The 12617-nt window shown below is 46.1% G+C and overlaps 4 protein-coding genes across 4 annotated transcripts; 1 reads left to right on the forward strand and 3 right to left on the reverse strand.

The window, feature by feature from the left end:
* Nucleotides 1-610: 610 nt before the first annotated feature.
* Nucleotides 611-2273, reverse strand: DFJ58DRAFT_839674 (uncharacterized protein; the record flags this gene model as incomplete). The annotated part of the gene is made up of 5 exons (XM_041392547.1): nt 611-958; nt 1134-1259; nt 1354-1494; nt 1548-1763; nt 1911-2273. 5 exons carry the CDS (start codon nt 2271-2273, stop codon nt 611-613), a joined length of 1194 nt encoding a protein of 397 aa, XP_041246050.1.
* Nucleotides 2274-3169: 896 nt separating this feature from the next.
* DFJ58DRAFT_657456 (uncharacterized protein) lies at nt 3170-3388 on the reverse strand (the record flags this gene model as incomplete). Its single annotated transcript, XM_041381981.1, has 1 exon — nt 3170-3388. The coding sequence occupies one exon, from the start codon at nt 3386-3388 to the stop codon at nt 3170-3172; it is 219 nt and encodes a 72-aa protein (XP_041246051.1).
* Nucleotides 3389-4751: 1363 nt separating this feature from the next.
* On the forward strand, nt 4752-5452 carry DFJ58DRAFT_725713 (uncharacterized protein; the record flags this gene model as incomplete). The annotated part of the gene is made up of 2 exons (XM_041385281.1): nt 4752-4958; nt 5024-5452. The coding sequence occupies 2 exons, from the start codon at nt 4752-4754 to the stop codon at nt 5450-5452; spliced, it is 636 nt and encodes a 211-aa protein (XP_041246052.1).
* Nucleotides 5453-10219: 4767 nt separating this feature from the next.
* On the reverse strand, nt 10220-12542 carry DFJ58DRAFT_657354 (uncharacterized protein; the record flags this gene model as incomplete). The annotated part of the gene is made up of 3 exons (XM_041381972.1): nt 10220-10355; nt 10402-10517; nt 12432-12542. Coding segments are annotated over 3 exons (363 nt in total), but the record flags the coding sequence as incomplete, so codon positions are not given.
* Between the last annotated feature and the right edge of the window lie 75 nt (nt 12543-12617).

Genomic DNA, 12617 nt, shown 5'->3' on the forward strand with positions numbered 1-12617 from the left:
TTTCTTCAGTCACATGCACAATTCCATGACTACGTGATCCTCGATGGACGTCACATCACGTCCTCCCATTCCCGGACACATGCACCAAACTCGATTGTTCAAGTCAACATCAATCAGAAGTGTTACGTTGGCCAGGTTCACACCATCATTTCCCACTGGCAACTTGGTGTTGAGCTGGATCTTTGTCTGCTTGAAGTCCATTGGTTCGAAGAGGCTCAAGACCTTGAATGTCGACACTGGATTCGATAGTAACATCTGTTTTTTGTTATGTTTTGCCTCCGCACTGATTAACATCAGTCCTGAATTAGAGATTTACTTCTGGAAATTGGACCACTTCTTGGACAGCATGAAGGACGGGCCCTCACACTTTATCCCTGTCAAATCAATCTTGTCGCAAGCATGTCGTTTGAAGGCCATGTGTCATGTTGAGGATCTGCAGATGAGAGATCACATAGTGAAACCATTTTGGGCAACAATTTGGTTGAGCTGAGTATGTCTGCAAACAACATCGACTGGGAACTTAATTGATACAGGATGATTTAGGATGTACAGGTGGTGTAGGATCGATAATTCAGCATCAAGAAGAATACAAAGGTGAGCCTGTGAATATCTAGAGTCGTGCATCCTCAGCAGTTTCATCTTCCCCATCAGTGCCATCACCGTTCACATCCATCGTGTCTGTGGTTTTTGCTCCTGAGTCATCAGCTGTCTCATTCGGCTCATCTACTAGGCCAAACCCAATGGGATCTTTCTTGAGTACGACTACTTTCATGCCAGGGTTGTCGTCAACATAGGCCTTGTACCAGTCCATGTTGAGCATGAAAGGGAAGATGGGCTGCTGAGGGGGTGCTGTATTCTTGTTGTTGAGGTTGATGCATCTGGTACAAGTCGCTTTGTTTCCTGCTTTCTTCCGCTGCTCGGCCCGTATCTGATCGAGTTTGTCCATGACAGAGTTAAACTATAAATTGTTCGGTTAGCTCAAGTTCAACTGGCAGCACTCATTTGTTCGGATGAACCTCTTGTGATCAGTAGGCAGGCCATATAACCTCCTAAATTGCAACACCATCTTTCGCATCAGCAGTGTTTAACTGTGCTGCCTTTTTGAGCTCTGTGCAATGCATGCTCTTCTTTACATCATCGTCCGTGTCCAACTGCGAGACTTCCTCTGACATGAAGTCGGTCTCCATGAGCAGGGAAGGATCCTGTCCATCATTGCACTTCTTGAACAGTTTGATGGCCTTCAAACGACCCTCATTCATCTACCGTGGGTGAGTGTGATGTATTATCGTCATGGTACTGGAGCTAACAGACCTTTCATTGACGCTCACAGTGCTTCGTTCGCAGCTTTGTCACCTGGCATGTCTTACCCTTTTCTACATGTGTGCGTTCATCATACTTGCATTTGTAGTTCCTGAACTTATCCTTTGTGAACATGAGAATATTGGCCTTGTTGAAGTTGATGTCCTTGTGCATCAAGTTGAAAGATTCTTTGTTCTGATGGTATAAAGTAAGTTGTTGTGGATCCTCTTAATCACCACGTCACTCACAGCCTGTTGCTCCATCCATACAATTTCTGCAGCTATCTCGCATATATTGCTATTCTGTGGGGCACTGACATCTGCTCGGAAATCAAACATCAGCAGTCTGTCATCTCGGGTCTCATCCTTGTCGTCAGAAGAATCTTTGTCATCCGAGTCCTTTGGCTTCCCGATATCGGAGGCAATGATACCAGTGAGGTTGTAAATCGCAACACGGATACGGTCCTGAGCATGGTCATTGTTAGTGCATATAATCAGCATCAGTATGTACCTGGAGTTCAGCACAAATTGTTTTTGTGCGGGCGTCAACTGATCAGTCCATGTGTTCAAGATAAATTTGCCGTCCTTCCTTGGTTTCTTGCATCGGCGCACGTCTCCTTCATCATCGGCATTGTTGTCTTCATCATGTTGTGGGCGCTTGAGCGACTTCTCAATGGTCTCAAGCCGTTGAAGGACGTGGTTGAGCGCATTCAGTGGTAGTTCAGCTCGGGGTTGTGGGTCGATAACAGGAGCCGGAGGTGGGAGAGCTGCTAGTAAAGGCTGTGGGGCATGTTGAGGTATGTGGTGCATTGGAATTCCACCCTGCATCGAGCTAAGAATAGCCATCGCATTTGGTCCCAAGGCTGCCAAGAGCGATTGAAGGGCTTGCATATCCGGTAGTCCAGGAATCGGCACCGTTCCTAGAGGGACAGGGACTTGTGGAGGTTGAGGCTGCTGGTTACTGTGTCGTGCCATGGTGGTAGGGGGACAGAAAGAAGGGCTAGTAACAGCGCTAGCAGTTGCTCAGATTTCGCCATGCATGGGTTAATATATATATATGCGCTATGATTTGCCATGATCGAAGCACCATGTATCTGACGTGTGACGCCATCAGTACAGCTTTGACAGAACAACAGCCCAGACACCTGGCATTTAGACCTATTCCGACCCTCTGCTCACCCTGTACACTTCAGATTCACTGTATTGCTCAGAGACACGCGCAGTTTGTGTGGATCGGGTGGGCTACCTATTGGAAGTGAAACTTTTCGTAGATTGCCACAGTAAATCTACTTCTGGTGAGCGTGGACTATGTACAGCTCAGCCACCAGTGCTTGCCGCAGCCATACAAGGCCTGAGTACCTGGACTCAAAACGCAGTGACTTTGAGCTTGACCTTCGGCAAGTGCCGGCAGAAAGCGCCAGCACACTAACTAGTGTGATGACATCAATGTTCGTCATCCCAGCCATCACCCTCACCATTGTAATTAACCATCTCAACCTCACTTGTCAAAATCAATAGCATTTCCCTCGATCACTTCAACTTCATTAATATTCTGATTCCTCTGAACTTCTTCAGTCCTTTTCAACTCTTCGAGAGCTGTAAATTCAGCGGCAATATTATCAGGTGAGATACTCTCTGGACCAGCAAGAAAGTCATCTGCATTGCAAGGCTCTGTCAAGAGCGGAGGTGCCCATGCAAAGGATGCTTCAAGATTCTGTGCAGTCTTGACAGCAATGCTAACCTCTTCATGAGTATGCATGTCAACGGCGGGTGGACTTCACAGCCTCTGCAGCTTTTATGACGATGTGGTGTCAAAGGTTTGCACAAATTTTTCCGAGTATTTCAAATGGGTCAACTGAGAGATTACATTGTCATGCAGATTGTGTTGTGCCAAGATCAAAGAATGTGCGCTCTACTTCCCCTGCATGCCCTACAATTGAGAGGATGGTCTTAGAGAAGGCTTTGAGTGGGTGGATTTTGGAATTGATTGGAAGGTTTTTCCACCAAGAAAGGCTGTCCGCTTGGCCGCCAGGGAATGGAGTTAGTGACTGATTGTAGGCCTGCAGGTTATCTGAGAGTTTGCTCGCCATCATTAATGCAATGTTTGCATTTCCAGTAGTAACGATGCAAGCTGTTGTCAACTCGTTCCAGGCGCTTGAAATTGTTGTTGATCAGTGATGCAAGGGGGTGCCCTCCAGCATGGACATTGTTTTGCACGTTCTCTTGAATTCAAACTATGTTATCAGAGATCTAAATTACATCTCCATGAGCCACCCCCCTTTTGCGTGAGTTCTGCCAAGGACCAGGTATAACCAGTTTTGCTGAACCAGTTGGCAAAACTCAGTAGTTTTGCCAACAACACTATCCATAACTACAACAACACCACTGTCACCACCCATTTTCCCCGCATCCACCCAACGCCAAACCTCGACCTGAACAACGCATGGATAAGTACTGGCATGATGGAGATGGATGACCTTGTCCGTCCATGCGCCGAGCCATTGCATCCCTGATCCGACACGGCTCTTGGAGGCGACTCTGAGAATTCAAGCTTTGAGCATGATGGTTTTGTTCATTTTATTCTATGTATACACTACTGACATTTTTTCATGTTTGCTTGTTCCCAAACCAAGTTCTTCCCTTCCTTCGATGAGTGCGCATCACTTGATTAACCCCCCACAGCTTCGTGGTTTGATCTACATGCGCTACTCACTCGCCTGTCCTCACTTCACGATGTCTTATTTTAAAATTGTTTCTCATTTCTAATTAGTAGTCTCGAACGGCGAAGTCGAATTTGGTGCGTAGCCCCCCTCTATTCTCATACACATCCATCTTAACCCATCACAGACAACATATTCTTTTACGACCATCAAACTTCTGCACTGCACAGTATGTTTCCCATGGCGGAGGCATCACCCTCATTGGCGAAAGCGGAGCAGGCAAAATCACATTCCTGTACCTCCTGTACCGCTTCTATGACCTCCAACCTGGCTCAGGGTGTGTCCTAATCAACAGTCAAGACATCCATATGGTAATGCCCTCAAGCCTGCATTGCGCAATAGGTGTCGTACCCCAAGGCCCTGTGCTCTTCAACGCCAACATTGGGTATAACATCACTCATGGCCAGCCTTCTATCACACCCCCTGATGAAAGCACCATCATCTCAAGTGGCCAAGCTGCATGCCTGCAGGTGAATCCCAGGTGGGTATGAGTATGGGTGCGGGTGTGGGTGTGGCCTCTGGTGGTACCCAGGTATTTACCCGTGCGAATCCCTATCCCAGTCCTGCCTGCTCCGGCATGAAACATGACGGATGGCCAGATAAGAACTTGTAGCAATAGTTTGTTAACTTGGTCTTAGACTGCCTAATATGATAATCTTGATTCACTAAAAAGTTTATTGTGCTTCCATGACAGACAGAGGCTCATAAGGCTTGGGCACCTTAAAACCATACAATGTCAGCGGTGCATTCCCGTCGTGACATCTTCTTCACAGTCATGAATAACCAGCCTAATCAGCAGCTTGTACCTCCTCCATTACAGACAATACGAGCTGCATATGCTGAGCTTGGTCGCCGTGTTACGATAGCCCTCCGCACACAGATTGGGGACCACACACGGTTAGGTGAAGAGCAGAGGCATTGCTTACGGTTATCAGCACTGGTGACACAGGCAAGTAGTGTTGTTCTGAGGTACATTCTCTCATTTGCTCAATTAGAGTAATGTAGCATGCGGACATTTTTGTGCCAGCTGAACGTATCACCATTGAAAACAGTCTGCAAAGTATGATAGATCATCTGGATGATGCAGCTCGTCAGTCAGTGGACCCACCAGACGCTCCACCAATACAGGCATCTTATGTGGTGCAAACTGGGCGACCAGGACACCCCCATATTGAAATCGAGCCATCTATTTTAGCACCTGCTATTGAACTTCGCGGTCCGACACACCTTGCAGCGGTATTTCAAGTATCAGCACGAACTGTGCATCACCGTGCCTTGGAGTATGGCTTAGTAGAGCCGGGAGCCCCAGTGTATGTTGATTATGAAGCTGAAGATGGGACTGTCGCGCGATTCTACACATCATCAACTGCTCCGACTTCTGACCTCTTGGATGATGAGTTCTGGACCACTTTCCTTACTTTGGTCATTGGATGATCCAAGGACATTTCCAATATCTTGGCCACCAAGTGACACACAGTTGTGTGCTAGAGTCATATGCTCGTGTATATGGTGCTCCTCTTAACATTTTTGGCTCACGGAGGATACAACACCATGTTTATTCTGTTCCTGGTCCCAATTCTCTGTGGCATCATGACAGGCAACATGGTGCGTCATGTAACTATTTGTGATTCTACATGCTGCAACTTGTTGTTTACCACAGGATTGATATGATGGCGGTTTGTCATGCACACCTTCATAGATGGATTTTCGCAGTTTGTGACAGGCATTCGTGTCAGTGGCAACAGCAGAGCTCAGACACTTCTCGATTTGTTCATCAATGCAATTGCAGAGCATGGCACCCCCAGTCATGTGCGTGGAGACCACAGAACAGAGAATCTCCGAGTAGCCGAATGGATGGAAAATCACAGAGTGTCACAACCCTTATAACGAATTAACGTAGGGGCAGAGACTAGGACTCAAACAAGGTTTATCACGACAAAAGAGAAGAGGATAGCAGGGACGTCTTAGGATTGCTAGCAGTAAGCTAATACAAAAGAGGTTTGAACTGAAGAATTACTGACTACAAGGAGCTACCTATATACATATATTGAAGCGGAGACTGAATCTGAATCTGAACTAACTAGCCAATCATTAAATAGAAAAGGGAATTGTACGATGTTCTAAATATAACTACACTATGATGTCATGGAACGTGTGATGGCTGTGCAAGGGTTCTCGAAGGTTCTGGAGTCACGTGATTTGATTGCTTGCGTAAGGAAGTCGAAGTCAGGGATATCGGATATAGAAGTAGTGGGCGCTAACGGAATAGAGAAGTTCGGGTTAGGGTTTGTGAATGTTATAGGTACAGACGCTGACTGGGCGCTTGTGATGGGCGCTTAACGGGTGTTTTACGAGTATTTAGGAAAGAATAATGGTTTGTATTTGGAATTCGTGACACAGAGGTACAGAGTGAGGGTCTTATATATGGGGCCGGTAAGTCAGTACCACCCATGAACCCTGCATTAATGTTTAGGTATGTGTATTGCAGAAGCGTTCACAACATCCGTATCGAGCACCGATGGTGTGATGTAACAAGATGATTTGGAGCAAAATGGAAGGATTTTTTCCTAGGGCTCAATATGCATGATGGTTTGGATACTAACTTGGATGCCCATGTGTGGCTCCTGCACCACATATTTCTTGAATGAATTAACCTGGATGCCACTGATTCATCAGTGAATTCATGGGTCCTCGATATCGTAGCCGTGGGAACTATAGAAGGATATCATTCTGCTCCTGCTAGATATCGCTATGTATACTGTGAGCAATTTGCGTTGTTGGTACATGGCCATGGATGTTCTACAAATTTAAATTGCCACTAGGAGTTCCTGACAAGGTCGCGACGTTGCGCCATCAGGACCAGCCAGGTATGATAACATAATTAGGTCCTACCTGTTGAGCAATCCTATATACCTTATTGATGTTTTGAACTACAAGATAATTCAAGACTTTTTCGTGGCAAGTGCCATTAGCACTCGTCATCCAATCTAGATCTGCATGAGCGTTTGCAACTTGGTTGTGACTCTCCACCATTGTAGCCAGCATGGGACATTAGAATACTTGTGTGAACCTTGTTGAGCATTCTCGTTTTGCATTATTTATATCTTGAAATACAATGCATTTTAAGACTTTCTGACCAAAAGTTGGTTTGACACTGATTATCAGATCGGATTAAAATGGGCACTTATGACAATACTGTGCTACTGGACCATTGCAGCCCGCTGTGACAATCATATTGGTGCTAGGCATGTATACCTGCATAAGCCTTCAATAGGTGGACCAAAGTTATCCCTCATATTATTCACTACTCCCCTATCAGCAGTCTTCACTTGCCTCAGCCATAACCCTTGTCCGACACTATTCCGCACTTTCCTGCACTATGCGCACACATTCCTGCAGTGCTATTCACACTCCTGCGACTTATCTGACGCTATCCCCGCGCTCATAGCGCTATCAGAACTACCAGCAATGTGTCTATAGGAGCATTAGTGCATGTCTGCTCTATCTAGCGCTTGTCCAGCGTGCTGTTCTCGCACCCTAGGATCCACCCAAAACATTGGAATCCATCCATTGTCCATCCTACCTCATTGGTATGTAATTTGCCTTGCCTCGAGTTTGTAACAAGTGCTACAGTCTTATTACATGTATATCCTATCCCTTCTGAGTCCAAGATGGTATAGCTTACTAGTATAACAAGCCTATGGTGACTACTTCAACATTACTTCCCTTCGACTGTATTTCCTTCTCCTTAGGTTTTACTTAGAAGTAGTCACCTTTAGTTGCGCTCTATAGCCCCTATTGGTTTACCTTGACTTTCCTCACCCTTGCAATCAATACCCTTGACCTCACTCGCTATCCAGCACCTTCCTTTGACTCAGTGTCTGCTTTCTTGACTTCTGCTTTTCCTGCACACTAGCACTCCACTACCAACGCACTAGCACTCCACTACCAATGCATTAGCGACCCGATAGCGACCATCTACCGACCCGCACTTCTGCTTTTCTTGCGCCATAGCGCTCTATAGTTGTGACATACTTTCCCACACACTAGCGCTGTATCTTGCGACGCGCCTTCCCGCGCTATAGCGCTCTTTTGGGTCTTTCAATCTTGAGTTGTCCTTAGTAGCTTTTCCCTTGGGTCGAACGTTCTTGCTTTATTGTTTGCAAGTATAGCAGCATAGGCAGAGCTTAGACATATACTGGCTTAGCACCTTTACAAGTGCCTAGTCAGGTTGTGTTTTTCACACCGCAAGGGATGGAAGGGTACTTGTCTCAACCTTGTTGAGTGGTCTTGTTTTCCTTCTTGATGGTTCTGTTAAGACCGTACTCAAGTAGTATCGGATCCGAAGGGCTTCGGCCTCAGCTCGTGCGCTGTGCCCCTTTCCCGAGTCTTGCCCCTTATTTCAGAGAGCTAAAGTATCGCGTATATAGAGTAACGGCCAATCCGGATCGGATCCGGACTAGAAACTAACGGGTGAGGACTGTCCGAAGACAGAGGCGGATATGTAGACTATAGGAATCTATCCTAAGTCTCGGAGTAGACAAGAGTAGCGTACTCAAGTCCGGATGGATAACGGAGGGACTCAGAGTCCAGACGGAATGAGTGCAATCTAAGATGATATTCGAACTGAGGAAACTTTACAGGAGTTGTACAGAGGTTTATATACTGGACGGGATCCGAGAGGATCAGTAAGCTGAAGACAAATGCTATGTACGAGCATGTGGAAACATATTGGTAAGTATGAACGGAACATAAACAAATGAACTCGGAGATGAACAAAGTACAAGGATCAATAAGCAAGACGGAAACACAGATAACCGAAGTCCGGAGTCAAGAGGATTACCATAAGGAGATAGACGCTGATTTAAGGTTTGAGCTTCGGATATGAGTATAGGTCGGATCCGGAGGTCTAGAGATATCGGATGAGGCGTCTGGATATCGGATGAGCGGATCCGGAGATCTAGGTGAAGACGAGACTAGGATATAGATCATGGATATCATCCGGTAGTCTAGGGAAGGTAAAGTCTCAGGTAGGATGAGCTCGGATCCGATGGGATCAAGGGTGGATGAAGCAGGCTTAGCTGCGGAGGTCCGAAGGTATGGATATATGGATGTACGAAGGTGTACGGATCCAAACCGATAGTGGACTGGAGGACTGCAGGCATGGATGAGGGTATGGAGTCATGGATAAGGGTATGGAGGTCCGGATGTGCATCCGGAAGGCGTCCGGAAGGCGTGGGAACATCATCGGACGTAGGTCCAGAATACGGGATATGACAGGTTCCAACTATAATGATATCCAAAACTTAAACAAGTTCCTGGCTTCTGCATTCAAGTAAAATGTGGTGATGGTTGCACCATCACCACCAGCATGCAGCATAGCGCAGGTGTGCCCTGGTTTTTAAACATTCTCATTTCCAGCTTGGTCTTGCCATAACTCATCAACCAAATCTGTTGTCTGAACTATGGACTGCGAGTCCACAGGTCTGTCTGTAGGAAACCTACACCCGTGCCACCACTGCACCCGCCATGCATCCAACTCCCCATGAAATTGAATGAGTCCGACAGGATATCAATATTTGCCTTGGTGAGCAAGTGCTCCTTTTCCTGCTCTGCAGTTGTGTCCACAACAAATGTTTAGCCAAAGGGATTTTTGATGCCTTTTCGTGACGGCTCTTGGGATTAGCAAGTCGAGGATGTGATACACTGAGTAATTCTGAACTAACCAACAGCTTGGTGGCTGTCCGAGTCAACTGATGGCCAACAATGTGGATTTCCACCTGCCAGACTGAGCCTTGAACAAGTTGAAGTGTCAATGAGCTAGGTGAAATAAGTGCACTTCAGGTTAGTCAGGGCCAGTGCTAATTATCATTGCAGGGACGACTCGGATAGCTGAAGAGCAAGGGTATCTCACATCTGCGAACCGCAAGTAAACCTGTCTTCTGGCACGACTTGGATGAATATCAACTTCAGCCCGGGAGGCTTGGGTTGCTGAGGTTATGTGGAATGTCAACAAAACACACAGGAAGCTGAGACTCTAGAGGTTTTGTAAATGTTCATTAAGTCATAGATTCTACCAGGAATCAAGAGATCAAATGTTTTTCTGAGATGCAAGCAGCAGCCAGCTACAGTAAAAACGATGCATAGGGTAACCTTCCATGTCCTCCGAGTCCACCATGCAAGAGACTCCCCAAGAGGATTTTAAGAAGTGACAGTCTGGATACAAACAAGGTTGTCAGTAAGTCCACCGAACAACGTCTGCCCATCTGCTGACCATGCGACCAACACACTTGGCTCCCTGTGAGTTGAGATCAACATCAGTGAAGCTGGGCTTGAGCTCATCCTAGGCATCGCACTGATAAGCTAGTAGTAGATGCCACAACATAATTTTGAAATACTTGCTCTCAAGGTCAAAGATTTCAATGCAGCTGGCAGTGGTAGCATGTAGCCAGTAGTGGTTGGGCGAGAACAAATCCACTGAGTAATGTCTGCCCATCTGCTGACCATGCAGTCGATACACATCAGGTCTCTGTGAGTCAGAATCAATGTGAGTGAAGCTGGGCTTGAGCTCGTCCTAGGGATAGCGCCAACTTGAATCAGTTAGATATCATAACAAAATTTGGAAGTACGTACTTGCTCTCAAAGTCAAAGATATCAGCGCAGCTGGCACTGACAGCATGTAGCCAGTAGCAGTTGGACGCGAACACATCCACTGAGCAACGTCTGATTGTCTGTTGACCATGCGATCGACACACTCGGGTTCCAAGTGAGTTGGGGCCAACATCAGTGAAGCTGGGCTTGAGCTCGTCCAAAGGATCACACTGATAAGCTAGATACAATGTCACTAGACTAGGACAGCTAATGATATGAATCTTAAGGAATGCTCACCTTTACAACCTTGTCCCATCCACAGGATACAATAACATGACATTGGGGCTAAAACGCACACATGACATCCTGGATCGTATTGTCAGGGTCTGATATTCTATTTATGCATGACTCCCATGTACCACTCAGTGTGACCATCATCCTTGATATCTATTTGCACTCTCCAAGGGTGTTCCAAAGTTTGATTGTTCGGTCGCGCGAACCAGAAACAATATGTTTGTTGTCTGTGCTGAAGCTGACAGATGAAGACATTGGAGGTGTGGCCAACAAATGTGCGACTGCTCTGGCCAGTATTCAGGTCCCAGAGACACAGGGTGTGGTCCCAAGAGGAAGAAAGGGTGAATTGTCCATCGGAATGTAATGCAAGCAAGAGTTCCTGATGTTGCGATGATTTCAAATCCTTCTCCAACAAGACCTCTAAGACTTTGACCTCCAACCAAAGGATCCGGAATCAGCCTACTAGCTTCATAAATGTAAAGCAGTCAACTACATACCAGGGTTGACATTTTCTCACAAAATGCAGCAAAGAGTACATCAAGAGCTGATGACACCTGGTATTCTTGCAACTGCCCATCATTGAGGTCACCGATAATAATGCAGAGCTCTAGGATAACTTCTAGGCTCCCACAAAGGTCACCAGCTGCTCATTTGGTTGAGCACATCAAACAAGCACTAAGAATGTCATTCAAGACAGTGGAGTGAGCCTCAGCGACTGAAAAGACATTGGTAAACTCAGAGCTTGTTCCAAAACGACATGCAGCGGCCTGAGCCAGGAATGCATCAAAGTTTCCCCCAATTGCTACATTGAATATATATGCGGAGAGAGTGGTCACGAACAAATGCGCCACAAAATGGAAGTAGGTAAGGAGTTTCCTGGATTGGTTCAAGGTCGGAAAAAGTACATTTTGATGCGTCATGCAGAAAGCTGTCAAATGGCAGATTCCACTACAGTTTTGTTGAACGTATGTGGAAGTACAAGATAACCATAGCTCACCTCTGATCAGGCGTAAAAGGAACAAGAAATTTGTTTGGTATCTGGATGTAGTGTCCGATGTGATAATCACGTTCAAAGGATGAGGAACTTTGTAGTCAAGATACAGAAAGTCTAATGCTCTGGTGAAGAAATATATGAAGCATGTTTGATCCACAACAAAAATGATGTTACTGACTCGATGTCTGAGTGCGGATGATGACTTAGTGTGCACGTACAATGCATAAGGAAAAAATAGTTTACAAAGTTGGTTGAGTCATCATTTACGTCCTGTATCATTGGTGAGGTCTCTGATAGCGAACCCAAGATGGACTTCAAATGCACACATGACATCCTGGATCGTATTGTCAAGGTCTGATCTTCTATTTATGCATGACTCCCATGTACCACTCAGTGTGACCATCATCCTTGATATCATTCTTGCACTCTCCAAGGGTGTTCCAAAGCTTGATTGTTTGGTCGCGCAAACCAGAAACAATATATCTGTTGTCTGCACTGAGGCTGATGGATGAAGACATTGGAGGTGTGGCCAACAAATGTGCAAGTGGTCTGGCCAGTATTCAGGTCCCAGAGACACAGGGTGTGGTCCCAAGAGGAAGAAAGGGCGAATTGTCCATTGGAAGAGATGTCAATGTCAAAGATGAAGCGGACTCAGATGATAGGCGTTAAACGACCCTTGGAAATATGTAGATGATTAGCGTGCTGCCTAAATGTGAAAAG

The sequence above is a fragment of the Suillus subalutaceus genome (genome assembly GCF_016647625.1).
Source record: "Suillus subalutaceus strain FC151 chromosome Unknown DFJ58scaffold_29, whole genome shotgun sequence".
Taxonomy (NCBI): Eukaryota; Fungi; Basidiomycota; class Agaricomycetes; order Boletales; family Suillaceae; genus Suillus; species Suillus subalutaceus.